General features: G+C 40.8%; 2 protein-coding genes across 7 annotated transcripts in view; one reads left to right on the plus strand and one right to left on the minus strand.

The window, feature by feature from the left end:
* The window catches only part of wdr19 (WD repeat domain 19), a 33,418-nt gene extending 23,456 nt beyond the window's left edge, over positions 1-9,962 (plus strand). The window contains exons 32-40 of one of the 6 annotated variants that reach the window (XR_009768727.1): positions 772-853; positions 1,205-1,355; positions 3,334-3,457; positions 3,560-3,636; positions 3,922-4,038; positions 5,954-7,364; positions 7,448-8,484; positions 8,648-8,931; positions 9,850-9,959. Coding sequence is in view for 2 of the 6 variants with exons in the window: in XM_061678939.1 (XP_061534923.1) it covers positions 772-853; positions 1,205-1,355; positions 3,334-3,457; positions 3,560-3,636; positions 3,922-4,036 (549 nt within the window). In the remaining 4 variants the exon portion in view is untranslated. Of the gene's footprint in view, positions 1-771; positions 854-1,204; positions 1,356-3,333; positions 3,458-3,559; positions 3,637-3,921; positions 4,875-5,953; positions 7,427-7,447; positions 8,486-8,647; positions 8,932-9,849 lie in introns of those variants that run through there. The other 5 variants (XR_009768729.1, XR_009768730.1, XR_009768728.1 and 2 more) reach the window with 5 other exon arrangements.
* On the minus strand, positions 4,190-14,351 carry LOC133403749 (transcription factor AP-4-like). The gene is made up of 9 exons (XM_061678942.1): positions 14,201-14,351; positions 13,983-14,123; positions 10,954-11,119; positions 10,482-10,580; positions 8,246-8,416; positions 7,505-7,651; positions 7,136-7,300; positions 6,935-6,939; positions 4,190-6,370 (listed from the first exon to the last, which is right to left on the minus strand). The coding sequence occupies exons 1-9, from the start codon at positions 14,311-14,313 to the stop codon at positions 6,214-6,216; spliced, it is 1,164 nt and encodes a 387-aa protein (XP_061534926.1). The 5' UTR covers positions 14,314-14,351; the 3' UTR covers positions 4,190-6,213.
* Between the last annotated feature and the right edge of the window lie 538 nt (positions 14,352-14,889).

Here is a 14,889-nt window from a genome sequence, read left to right on the forward strand (position 1 = left end):
GTTACTTTTTTCTGACTTAGTTACTTTTGAAAACAAGTAATCAATAAAGTAACTCAGTTACTTTTAAGCTAAAGTAATCAGTAAAGTAACTGAGTTACTTTTTTAAGGTAACTGTGGCAACACTGCTCGGGAGAAAGTAACACGATTGAAGTGAAGGATGAAATCATGATGCAAAAACTGTTTACATTCTGTTTAATTATTTTATTACTGCTTTATATTAATTACTATATTATGGAGTGCTATTTGTTAAAAAACACATTAAAAATTATTTTGTTTATTTGGGTTGTGAGGCTGGAATGGATTAATGCCATTTCCATTAATTTCATTGGGGAAAGATAATTTGAGGTACTGTACCATAATGTCCTTAATTTCACTTTTACCGGTATACAAAACATACAATTTTTCTGATCAGATTTCTGAGTGTTTATGTTGAATAAAATGAGTTGCTCACTTTGTTCTTTAAGGGTAAAAGTTAAGCGTAAAAGTCAGAAATGAATAGTGCAGTGATTCTCAACCAGTGTGGCAGGGCACATTAGTGTGCTGTGAGCGTTCTTCAGGTGCGGTGTGGGAAATTATACAATTTTAAGTTATTGCTCAAAACATTATTTATTTACAAGGAATAATGTATCTTTGTTCATCAATGTTTGCCAGTGACACAATAGATATGATTTTAATGCACAATACCATTTGCTGAATTGTACTGTTAAATGGATACAACTCAGCCAAGCTAAGTTGAGTGCTTTACTGTTTGTAAAATGTGTTTCTATACAGATCCATATCAAGAGAAGAGACCACCTTAAAGGGGCACGTATGCTCATTCGTGTCAGCAAAAATATCAGCAAGTTTCCTGCACGTGAGTCCTCACACAATGTAGCTATTCATCCATTTTCTACATCTTATCCTGTTTAGGGTCACGGATGAGCTGGAGCCTGTTCCAGCTGATTTTGGGCAAGAGGCCAGTGTAAACCCTGGACTGGTCGCCAGTCAGTCACAGGGCACATACAGACAAATATTCACAGTCACAGGCATTTTAGACTCTTCAATGAACCTAACATGCCTTTTTTGGACTGGAATACCCCACATTCAAACCCGGAGCTCATGACTTTAATTCTAACCACGTTCCACAGTGCTGCCATGCAGCTTTCCTATTTGTCCCCCCAAAAATCTTTTAACGAGGTCTCACTTGTGTGTTGTACTGCTGCAGATGTTGTGCCCATTCTTACATCGGCGGTCATTGAATGTCACCGAGCTGGATTGAAGAACTCCGCTTTTGGCTTTGCCGCCATGCTCATGCGCCCTGAGTACAGAAATGAGATACACCAGAACTACAGGAAGAAGATTGAGGCTATGGTTCGGTGAGGGAACAGTATGACAAACTCTCCTTATATGTGAACTGAGCTCACATAGTGCACGCACGCACATCCTGATTTGTGTGCTCATAGGTCACTGTTTTATTTGCAATAGCTTCACAAGGTTGCCAAAATGATTATCAAAGGGCCTCTGAAACTGTCATTTACCAACTTCCCCACCAGGTAGAGAAACTACACTGTTAACTCAAGGGTGACATACCCCAGTCAGTTTTATAACCCAGCACACAAAGTATTTACAATATCAGTCCTATGATATTTGTTGCATTAATTTAGCCCCCACCCCTAAAATTAGTTGATTATTGACTTTATTCATTTTAATTTTTTATTCCTTAATATAAAAAAGTGGTTAACTGATTTATATTTATTATTATTATTATCATTATTTATTCATTTATAAATAATAACCTTTAAAATTAGTGGGTTATTATTTTACTATCAAAATAAACTATTTTACATAGTTAACATGCATTTTAACCTTCTATTTTGACCTCATCTGGCCCAAATCCAAAGGTTCAGTGAGATGCAATGCTCTGAAAAATATTGCCCCTTTCTCAAATTATTTTATTTTCGCATAGTTTCCCCACTTTAAGATCATCAGATATAAATATCAGACAAATACAACCAAAGTGAACTTAAAATGCTGTTTTTAACTGGTGATTTCATTTATTAAGGGGGGAAAAAATCTAATTTAGCTGGCCCTGTGCACAAAAAGTCATGGCCCCCTAAACCTAATAACTGGTTGGGCCATCCTCAGGCGCAACAACTGAAATCAAGCGTTTACTATAACTGGTAATGAGTCTTTCACATCTCTGTGGAGATATTTTGGCCCATGGTTCCTTGCAGAATTGTTTGAATTCAGCAAAAATGGAGGGTTTTTGAGCATGAATGGCCTTTTTAAGGTCATGCCACTGCATTTCAATCGGATTCAAGTTTGGACTTTGACTAGGCCACTCCAAACCTTCATTTTTTAAAAGCCATTTAGAAGTTGACTTGCTGGTGTGCTTTGGATTATTATCCTGCTGCAGAACCCAAGTGTGCTTCAGCTTGAGGTCACAGACTAATGGCTGAGCTGAATGTTCTCCTTCAGGATTTTCAGTTAAAGAGCACAATTCATGATTCCAACAATCACAGTAAGTTGTAAAGGTCCTGAAGGAGCAAAGACCATCACACTAGCGCCTCCATGTTTGACTGTTGGTATGATGTTCTTTTTCTGAAATGCTGTGCTACATTTACGCCAGCTGTAACGAGATACACACCTTTCAAAAAGTTCAACTTTCATCTCGCCAGTCCATATAATATTCTCCCAAAATTCTTGGCATTCATTCAGGTGTTTTTTTGCAAAAGTGAGACAAGCCTTCTTCTTCTTCTCAAGCCTTGTTCTTTTTGGTCAGCAATGGTTTTCGCCTTGAACTCTGCCATGGAGGCCATTTTTGCCCAGTCTCTTCCTTATTGGTCTGTCATGAACACTGACCTTTACCAAGGCAAGGGAGGCCTGCAGTTCTTTACAAGTTGCCCTCAGTTCCTTTGTGGCCTCTTGGATGAGTCATTGAGTAATCTTTGTAGGCTGGTCACTCCTAGGAAGGTTCACCACTGTTCCATGTTTTCCCCCATGTGAGGAAAAGGCTCTCCTTATGGTTCGCTGGAATCGGAAAGCTTTAAAAATGGCTTTTGTAACCCTTTCCAGACAGGTACAGTAGATGTCAATTACCTTATTACTCGACTGTTCTGAAACAAGGGGGTTAATTACTTTTACACACAGGGCCAGGCAATTTTTAAGTTTTTTCCTTAATAAATGAAATCACCATTTAAAAACTGATGTCTATTTACATTTGTTTGATGATCTTAAAAATTAAAGTGGGGAAACTATGCAACAATTCAAGAATTTGAGAAGGGGGCCAATACTTTTTCACAGCACTGTACATCATGTGGTCATTTATCATGACATGCCTTTTAATTCTGTTAGGCGTCCAGATGCGACGGAGTTGGAAGAGGAAACTACCCCGTGTCCTTACTGTGGCTTCCAGCTTCCACAGAACGAACTGCTGTGCATCTCCTGCAAGAACAACCTGCCCTATTGCATCGCCACAGTGAGTGTGCCCTATCACTCAATGGACTGACTGAACATTTAAGTTTCCTCCCCAAAAATCACACCTCGATGTCTTTTGCCTGCTTTATCACCAAATTGATAGGGTCGTCATATGCTGAAAGAGGACTGGTCTTTGTGTCCTCATTGTGAATTTCCTGCACTCTACTCGCAGTTCATCCTGTAAGTTACACAACACACATGCTGTTATTTGGAAGTCTATCATTTTTAGTATAAATAATCAATGACTCTCAAAAGTGTGGTAGAATCACTGCCTAAGTACAGTTCAATTGTAAATGAAAACAATCCAGACGCGTGATGATTTAAGCATGCTGGGACTGAGTGGTGTCTAACGGTGACAAGTGACGCTAATAAATGACAATGTCCGACAGCCCTTTACTATATTGATTGACAGATAGAGCTTTGAATGAATGAATGGTTAAAAGGGGACTCTTCTGATGATTTCAGGTTACTGGAGACTGAGACGGTGTGTCCCATGTGCTCAGAGACTCTGAGTGCCCAGCAGGTGAAGAAGATCAACGATTGTTCTGTATACTTGCAGACTGATCAAGTGGATCAATGAAGGTGACAGTGAAAGTTGAACAATGTCCCTCTTCTGGTCAGCCTGCAGAAATTTAATAGAATTCAGATTAAGCCCTATTAGTCTCATTATCCTCTGCTGCTGGACGATGTACAATAAATAATCAAGCATGTTGTCATAGAAAAGTACAAATTTTATTTTTTATTCTTTACAAAGGACTTTACCCAATTTTTTTAAACAAAAATATAACAGCTTCTCATTGACATGGACTAAAAAAAGAGACAAAAATATACAACACCAAAACATTTAAAATAGAGAGAGAAAAGCAGTTCGGAAAATGGATGGATGGAAAATCAGATCACATTGAACAAAAATGGTGACATAGTAAAGAGCGTAATTTAAAAAAACAAAAAACAAAAAAAAAAACAAAGGAACTTCCTCATCATGGCCTCAGGCAGTAGAGGACAGCAAGTGCTTTAAACCAAATAGCTCAAAATTCACTGAAAGCCATCAGTGCTGAAATTCTATGTACTGTACAGACCTTATTAGTGAAAAGTGTTCCTCTGAGTTCCACCCACTGAAAGTCCAGTTTGACTTTAGGCTGCAGCCTCACATTTGACATAATTCCACCAATCCTTCCTTGACACTATCAACAACCCCCTTTACTCCTCACATTGCATGGAACAAACTAGCTAACCAGATGGAACACGGATGTCAGATTGTGAGCGACAACATCCACACATACATACTAAACCCTTTTCACGTTCGTTTGTCAAAACAAAACGAAAATGCCTGTGTTACACAATACACAACACTTTAGTAACATGCATTCAGTCTGCAACAGAAATGGCGAGATGAAAGGACAACCCCAAACATGGAATGTTTACAGTAAATTGTGTTTGGAAATAGAAACAGAGTTCCAGTTTAAAACATCCAGACAAGATGAGCGTCACAACATGAGGCGATTCTGAGATTTGGCCAGTGCTAATTTTGGACTATTGTGTTTTTTAAATTTTGATCATGACTGATCATGGTGTATTTTACAACATTTGACCCTTAATTTATTTTCCAGCACAAGCAAACAAAACTAATTCCATTATGTGGAAATTACTTTTGCCATGTTTGAAATTGTTCAGCTTAGTGCCAGTCAGCAGAGCACCATGTTGGCAAACAGCACCTCGTAAGAACAATAATGATATTCTTTGATACAAGCGCGTCACAAGTGTACTGTATGTGTGACGTACACACCTATTAGTGGTGCATCGAAATCTTCACCTCATGTTCAAATGGATTGAAAATGCAATTGCATAAATAGCAAACATTCAAGTGCATAGTCACTGAAAACAACAAACCAAAATCAGAAATTGTGACTGAAAGTCTTTGGTGGAAAACATGAAATCATCATGCAGACTAATGTGTTTTGAGATTACATCACATTTTCAGTTTTCATTAAAAAAGAGACTGTTGAAATCAGTCAAGTTGATTGAGAAAGGATACCAGACGTTACCAGAACACTGGTGAACCAACATTTAGTTCTCGCCTTAAGTCAGCAGGTGCACTTTGGGTGGCTCAAATCTTGGATCTCAAGACGACCTGTTAATTTTCAAACCTAATAAGCATCCAATTTTTAAATTAATCTCACAAAAAAGCAGTTGTGTAACCCTGACAGGGTATATTTCCAAAAACAGACTGTCAATTGTTCAATAGCTTATATTCTTCAATATCTATTTTAAGGGCTTAAGCTGATATTGTAACTATATTTATTCAAGTAAAATCTGACATTTTCATTTAGTATCAATCCTGAAATTAAGTATGTGTGACCAGTCTTATTTAGAAAAACAAGACGGAGAAGAAAATAATTGCAACGCTTAAGTTCCCTGTTCTTAATCAGAAAGTTGCAAGCTGCTGCTTATCATGTTACATTCAATTCACTATTATAGTAAAAATGTCAATTTGCAGCACAAATAATATCGTCAGCGCCTGGCAATGGAAAAACAACTGGGAGGACGGACTGATAAGCAGCAGCCTCAAGAAGCCCCACTCAGGCCTCCTCTGCACGCTGACCACTCCTAGTTTTCAGTCGGACAATTTACACTATGAGAGCGACAAAAGAGAAGCGCTTCACTACAGGAAGTCGGCGCCTGGAGAGATTTTTTTTTAAGTAGTCAAGCTTCTGGATGGAATCTTACAGTGAGATGGTGTTTGAGTTCACGGCACGATCAGTTCATTGAACAGTCCTCTCCCTCCGTATCTGTGTCTGTGTCCGAGCAGGCGGTGTCCATAGCGACGTGGGTGGGGCTTACAATGACAGCCCGTCTCTGCTCCTCCTCTGCGCTCGCTCTCCTCTCCTGAGTGCGCTCGATGTGATGGAATTGCCTAAGAGGAATAAATGGATGATGCAGCAAATATTCAAATAAGCCAGAAACAGCTTGAAATTAGACTCGCTGGCCACAATGTAAGGTGCACTTCCACAATCGAATGAGATTCAATACAAGAGCTGTATTAAAATAATTGTCTTTACAAAGATAATAATGGTCAGTTTCGCTTGATTTTACAATATGATTATTGTGGTTGTAGTTATTATACTGTTTCGAATACTTGGTTACAGTATAATATTGTACACCAGGGGTATCAAACCCTTTGTCACAGTCCACATTGTAGTTGTGGTTTCCATTAGAGGGCCGTTATGATTGTGAAACTATATTGTAAATGTATAATCAAACCACATCATCATATTATTACAAATACAAAACAAAGTGAAGGATAGTTTGGCAACTAGAAGTCACAGAAAATAGCGTGTACAGCACAATGTTAATAAAAGATAAGACACTTTGTAATCTTGGCACAAATTTGAGCAAGAAATATGACGTGGTCGCAGATGATTTGCTCCGGTGGGCCAGCCAGATATGGCTCTTGAGTCGAGTCACCTGTGCTGCATACTGTACCTATGATGCAGCACCGTTATATACCGCTACAAATTACAACAGCAATTACATTATAAATTAAAACCTCTTTGACACGAAACTGAATTATTGTTTTTTTTTTTAAGACAGAAGATTTTGATACAGCTCGTGTATTAAATGCCGATCGATTGTGTATGTATTGTGTACAATCTAAACCATGCAAAGGACATACCTGCACAATGGTGTCCAGGTTTTGTCTTGACGTGGACACAGTGCTGTTGTGGACAGACGAGCTCATGGTTACCACGGTGACATGGTGATGGGGTTGCTGGATTAGTGTTGGCGCTGGCACGATGACTGTCGGGTGGTGGGTTGATGCGAGGGGAGTTGGAGAGGCCATCACCTGGAGACGCATACAAATCACCTTTGTTACATTGAAGGCAAACACAACGGGTCACTTCAACAATGTAAATCCACAACAATAATGTATTCAGAATTTGAATAATGTGTGATACTTAATAAAATTATTTGTATTTTTCCATCACTTAAGTCAAGTGGTATACAGGTGGACTTGACTTATGTATGAATGTGTGTGGGAGAGACCAACCTTCGGACTGTGAGGTGGTCTGTCTGCAGCTTGGATCTGCTGCAGCCGTAACAACGTCTGGCTCTGGAACTGTGCATGCTCCTCCTCCACCTGCTGGGTGATCACCTTGAGATGATCTGGGTGCCCCTGGGTGTCCAGAGAGCGTACCTGCATCCAAACACACAAACAACCCATAGTGTTTTGACCGTGCCTGCCCTGTGCTAGGTGGTGGCTCAACTTCGAACTAAACCCATTGTACATGGAAAAGATGTCGGTTATTAAATATAGACAATACGAATTGACAAAAACAAATCTAAATGTCTATTTTCCAAATCACTCCCGATCCACAATTTAGTACACCAAGTGTGTTTTCCATTATATAGTGATTTTTGAATGCATGATGCCGACACAGAAAAACAATTTTCTGTTTCTGTGGCATAGTTTGATTTTCATCACAAGACAAATTCATGAGTTGTGGTGCACAACTAACTATCTTTAATATAAGTAGAGCAACACATCACAACATGGATGGACAAAGTGTTTTGTTTCTATTATATATGTAAACTATATTCTGCTTAAAACAATTTGATAATTTATTTGTTCAATATTGATTACCAATTGTAAACCAGCTGACGATTCACTACGATGTAATTACGTGACAGCAATGGTGTAATTAAAGGCGCGCCTAAATATTTTTCAAATAGTTTTTTTCATTGGACTGATATATATACACATTGGACTATGTTCAGTGTGTATATTTACCTGCTCCTCCAGCTGTATGCGAGCAGAGCGTTCCCGGTCCAGCTGCTGGCGCAACTCGAGCATTTCCCGCCTCAGTTCCTCCACCTTCTCCTCATCTAGAGTGTCAGGAGATCCAATGCCTTCATCCTTCTCCTCTGCTCGCCTCCTCTTTGGCGAAGAACCACTGAACTCCTATGGTGACGTTGTGGGGCCAGGGCGAGACAACAGTCACACACCTTATACTAACTTAAAGCAACAAGGTATATACAGTGCCGTGAAAAAATATTGACCCCCTTTGCAAATTCTTCTATTTTTGCATAGTTTCCTCACTTTAATGTTTAAGATCATTAAACAAATGTAAATAGACATATCAGCCAAGTGAAACTACAATGCTGTTTTTAAATGGTGATTTCATTTATTAAGGAAAAAACAAAAAAACTACAACTGTTTCAAAAAAGGCCCAGCAGTGGATGTACTTCCTGCGGCTTCTGAGAAAGCACAGCCTTCCACAGGAGCTGCTGAGGCAGTTCTACACAGCGGTCATTGAATCAGTCAAAGGACAAACTCCGACTGCAACGGACAATCAAAACTGCTGAAAGGATTGTCGGTACACCCCTACCCACCCTTGAGGACTTGCACGCTGCCAGAACTAAGACAAGAATGTGGAAAATCCTCTCGGACCCTCCACATCGGGCCCGGTCCCTCAGGTAGGCGCTACCGATCAATGCAAACTAGAACTAGCAGACATTCCAACAGCTTCTTCCCTCTTGCAATCAACTTCTTAAACAGCTAACTTACAATTCCATTGCAACATGCTGCCAATGTCTTTTGTCTGAGTTTGTTGTCACATTTCTGTTGGGCCAATTATATACTACTCGTGCACTCACTGTAGTAGTCTCGACACGCTGCACTATTTGCATATCTGCTGTTGACCAATACTGGCCACTCATGCCAGAGTAGCATCTGCCCCACACTGACTGAGGAGTATCTGCAACATTTGCACAATCAACATTGTCCCACATTATCGCACTACTACTAACTTTAAACTGCATACACTCCTTGAAGTCTCAGCGCCCTTTGCACAATGGTCATTGCACCGGACTATTGCGAGATTAGTTATTCGAACTGCTCTAAGTGCTAGAGGACTCTGCATCTTTTGGCACAATTGTCCAAAAAAATTAATAAAATAAAATAAAAACAATTGCCAGATAACTAGCAACCTTTTATTTTATTACTGTTTTTCTCAATGTCTTTATGTCTCAAAAGTGTTCTCTGTCAATTGACTGTCTGTTGTCGTACTAGAGCGGCTACAACCACCAGAGACAAATTCCTTGTGCGTTTTTTTGGACATACTTGGCAAATAAAGATGATTCTGATAACCCAAGTGAACTTAAAATGCACTTTTTAAATTGAGGTTTTTTTTTAAGGTCATGCCACTACATTTCAATCGGATTCAAGTCTGGACTATGACTCGGCTACTCCAAAACCTAATTTTTATTTTTAAGCCATTCACAAGTTAACTTGCTGGTGTGTTTTGGATCATTATATTGCTGTAGAACACAAGTGTGCTTCAGCTTGAGGTCACAGGCTGATGGCTGAGCTGAACATTCTATTTTATGTTAAAGAGCAGAATTTATGGTTCCATCAATCACAGCAAGTTGTCCAGGTCCTGAAGGAGCAAGCAGCCCAAGACCATCACACTACCACCACCATGTTTGACTATAGGTATGATCTTTTTCTGAAATGCTGTGCTACATTTACGCCAGATGTGATGAGACACACTCCTTCCAAAAAGCTAAGCTTTCATCTCGTCAGTCCATATAATATTCTCCCAAAAGTCTCTGTATTCATTCAGATGTTTAAGTGATTTCTTGATTGAACGGATTTGGAGGTAATCAAGCTTGGGCGTGTTGTGATCAGTGACAATTAACCACAAATTTTGATTCGCCACAATTAATTGATGATTTATCAAGGGGGGGTCATGACTTGTTCCACAAAGGGCCAGGTAGCTTTGAATGTTTTTTTTTCTTAATAAATGAAATCACCATTTAAAAATAGAATTTTAAGTTCACTCTGGTTATATGTCTGCTATTTACATGTGTTTGATGATCTTAAACAAAGTGGGGAAAGTGCAAAAATATAAGAATTTGAGCAGAGGGCCGATACTGTTTCACGGCACTGTATTCTTCAAACAAGAACACAAACGTTACATGTTTGAGAGACGCTGTCAAGCTGATATAACATCACTTAGGTATACCTGTATGAAGCGTTTGAGCTGGTTGTTCTGTGAAAGAAGCTGTGTCTTTTCCTGCTCTAGGGTGAAGATGTAATCTGCTGTCTGTTGCAAGATGGCTGCCTACAGAGAGATGCAAAACTGAATAAAAGCCCTGTTTCCATCAAACAGAACAGATCAGACACGTACACATTCTTGTTGCATTTTCAAAGGTCTAGTATTTCTGCCAACTGATCCATTCCATAACATAACACGTTTTGGCACGCTTTTGCTACCAGCTATATTAGTACGGTACCTAAACGATGGAGGTAGACCCATTCTACAGAATTGTCTCCCAATAAAGTGTTTTTGATAAGCATCAAAGGTTTTTAAGCATGCAGGAAGGGTAAAACAAAAAAGGTTTATGGTCTCTTCATATTACAGCTTTTCACCTATTGCGGGTAGGCCTGGAACACATCTCTGGGATAAACGGGGGTTCAATTCTTTGACCATATACCTTGCTGAGTTTCTCCCCATCTGTGTGAGGCAGGAGGGTTTTAAGGGATTGGAAGCCCGCATTGATGCTCTGCATGCGTCTCCGCTCGTTGCTGTTGGCGATTTCGCGTCGGATTCGCCTCTCCTGGTCCTGGGCCGTCTCTGGACTAAAGGGGATGTTGGCCAGGCTAAACAACAGTCACAAGACAAAAGGTAATCATTTATTTTTTTTATGAGACTAGTAGAAGCTGCTTGTAGTACCATCACAGGAAATGTAAATGCTCAAAAGTGGGACATAAAATACTTCGGCTGACAGGATGTGCCACTGACTCAACACTTTCACATAAAGCGTCCATGTTGGAAGAAAATACAGCCACAGTAAAATATAATACTGGACCAGACAGACACTAAAAATAGGAGAAGCCTTGGCCAAACTTTACTAGGACTTAATCTTGACCTCTTCACATTCCTTCGCCCTAACTGTCTCAGGGTCACAGAGTTTAAATTAACTCTAGTTTTATAACCCACCTCACCATGAAGGTTGTTGTTGAACATGTTAACCATTAAAATGAAATAAAGACGCAGAGAGGACGAGTAACCTCAGGAAACAAACCAGTAGAACCTGATTTGAGATGTTTGTAAAACATGCAAGGTCAACAGCAACTAGCTTGTGTGGCTTTAAATAGGATAGAAACTTTATGGCTGGGAAAACCATACATTTAGACTGGCGGCTGACATGGGAGTAGTTGACTCCCTCCCACTCCCACAGAGATCGCTCCCACTCACGCGTGTTTTAAAAAAATCTCGCCCAATCCTGAGTGTTTTAAAAAAATTCCTGCCCAATCCCAAATTTTTGAAAAAAATCTCACTCCCAAAGAGATCGATTCCCAATCCAGAGCCAACATTTTACAGAATCCCACTACCATGCCCCCACCGCACCAATGCTGCTCAGTTTTTCTTCCTCGGTATAAAATAGTACATATAATAATAAATATAAGGAATTAACGGAATGGTGTATTAACAAAAGCCGTATTAGTCCCTTAGTTTATCTCAATGCTGGGGGGAAATGTTAAGATAGATTTGAATGCAAATAAAATATAACTGCATTATGGTTTCACTCCTATCATGGTTTCCACTCCCATCAACTCCCGCCATCATGGTTTCCACTCCCGTCCATTCCCGGTGACTTTGTTTTCATAGTTCCCACTCACCCACCTGTCCAATCCCATGATTGATGGTGAAATTCACTCCCACCCAGCAACACTGGCAAGAAAAAACTAAATTTTGAAAAAATTGTGAAATGCATTAATTTTACAGGATTTGGAAACCAAAAAAAAAAATAAACCACCCCAGACATCAATCGCAAAGATATTGCTTCAGTTTTAATGGCGCTGTCAGAGGCCCTAATTGAACGTTTGTGTATTGTGTTTGTTTATTATGGAGGTACATCATACATGAGTGGAAATTCTTGACAATGCAGTGCAGTTTTTGTCACTGCAAATTTACTATCCCTGTCTGTTCAGTTCTGTCATTCTTTGTAAAGGCACTATTTTTTATGTCTTTTATTGGATGTCATGGGGGGGGGGGGGGGGGGGGGGGCAGTAACTTTTTCCAACAGGGCTGCATGCATAAGAATCAAAGGATGCTATTATTTAATAAGCATGTTAAAACAGTGGAGGTCAACACCACTGGGGGGCGGTTTGGCTGTAACTTAGGAGTTAGCTTTTTATTCAAAATGATGCATACAAAATTTGTGGTGCTGTCAGTGTACTGGTAAAGTCATAATATTGTTCCTTTTATACCATCCTTCTCTCTTCCTTTCTTCGCCTGGCTAATTTGAAAAAAAATGATTACACCTAATTTTGGCCCATCCTGAAAATAAATAGCTGAAATTTCAGCTTTGTGCTATAGGTTGCAAAGCGAAAGAGGACGCATGAAACAGAACAGGAAGTTATTAGCATCATTGTGACACGCTTACTTTACAATGTGCTGTCGGTCAAAAATGCCGCCCCGCACCTGTCCAGCTGTACCTAATGAAGTGTTATCGGGTGTCTCTTGAGCTACTATTATCAGTTGTACCAAATTATGTGTTGATTCGTACAGCTATACCACGAATATACCGTTATTCTATACGCCAACGCTCCGTCTGACTGCCTGTTATTTTTTAAAGCCGTAGCGCTTCGGCGAAGTTCGAAACGAGCTCAGCTGTTGTCGTCTCGTGTTGTGTTGTGGCCGCCAGAAGCTGTGCACCTACAACATGGCCGCCGGAGGGCGCGTCGGCCAGCTGGTAGAAGCACAGTGAAATGTGACTCCTCTCCTCCAGTCCACGCCGAGCACAGCAGCAGCGGCGGTAGGCAGGCAGCAGAAGGCCCCCCGGGCACCGCTGAGAACAATGCTTTTTCTACCGTTACCGAAGAGCTAACTGAACGTTGCCCGTCAAGAAAATATAAAACAAGAGCCAATAACGGCCGCGCGGGTTGCACGACGAAGCCCAGTTAAGGCTCCCAAACCAGAAAAACAAGTGAGCGCGGTTAGGAAATTGTCACGCTGTGTTAGCTTGGCGAGTTAGCAGCACAGCCGCGGCCACATAAACTTAAAAGCCACAAAGCGAGCTTTCATGTTCCGAACGTCTACACGGAGCTCAAACGCCAAATGTTAACAGTATTATGTTGTAAAACAAAATGCATCTTTTATTAATCGGGTTTGGCTGAAAATAGCGAGACGTTGGCGAACACGTTAAGCACCACGTGCTCGACTGGAACTGCGATGTATCGATTTCATGTGGTTGATTGACATATTTGGGGAGCGAATGCCCCCTTAACGTGTCTCGCAGGGCGAAGCTTTGCCGTCGCGCAGACGAATGACATGACACGGACTACTACGTTTAGCGCCCGCTCTCACGGTAGCGCCGCAGCTCAGGTGGTAATCCGCCACTTTGTGCCTCCTTGCTGCCAAACTATCGCATGCTAGCAGCTAACGGCTAGCGCGCTACGTTACGTGAAGTCAAGACCGCAGCGCACCGCCACATCCACGACGTGCTTCGGAACATACCTGCACAGTCCCCCGATAACATCCTTCTCCGTCTTCTTGAACTGCTGGAGGTTTGGTATCTTCTCTGTCGGCATCATGAAATATTCCATGCTTTCAAAGCCACCCCTTGAAACGCGTGTTTTGCCCTTCTCTCCCTCCCACCTAAAAAAAATAAAATAAAAATAATAAATGTTCCGTGAAACGCACCGTTGCTGTAGTATATTCTAGCAGTCACTCACGCGCAGACGTGCGGTGAAGTGAAGAAAGGGGTTGAGAAAAAACAAAAGTTGTAGCTGTACACAGCTGATGGGGTTCCCTCCAACGCGTGTGCGTGTGTGTGCGCGTGTGGCATCTTTCTCCGCCTACTACGTGTTTGTGTGTACGTGTGATGCCTCCGCCCACCGTGTGGTTGTGTGCGTGCGTGCGCGGAGCTGAGCCGCGAGAGGCGGGAAACAGCTGGTTGGAATCAGCCTCCTTCCGGGCAAGACAAACAAGCGACGAGCGCGCAGAGCAGGCGAGTGCTCGTGGAAGGGAAGACAAGAGCAGCGAAGAGCCGCACTGCTTTTCTTGTCCGCTCCTGGATTTCAAGTTGGATCAATCACTGACTTGGCTCTGCATCAGTGCTAGGCAAACTTTGGAGCTCAAGGACCACGTTGTTCCACTTCATTCGTAGATGAGTATATGTATGTTCAGTGTTGGGAAATAACTAATTACATGGAACTAGATTACTAATTTAATTAAAAAGTTTAAGTAATTGTAATCCATTGTTATGTTTTATAATTAAATTACAGTTTCTTATGGTAATTTCCACGATTGCAGTTTTAGTAACATTTGATAACTAGTTGCAAAAGCTCACATTTCTTTCATATCACTTCTTCCTGCTAAAGCCCAGACTTGTCAGTGGCTCTCTCTAGTCTCATCCATCCAT

The sequence above is a fragment of the Phycodurus eques genome, chromosome 6, assembly GCF_024500275.1.
Source record: "Phycodurus eques isolate BA_2022a chromosome 6, UOR_Pequ_1.1, whole genome shotgun sequence".
Classification (NCBI taxonomy): domain Eukaryota; kingdom Metazoa; phylum Chordata; class Actinopteri; order Syngnathiformes; family Syngnathidae; genus Phycodurus; species Phycodurus eques.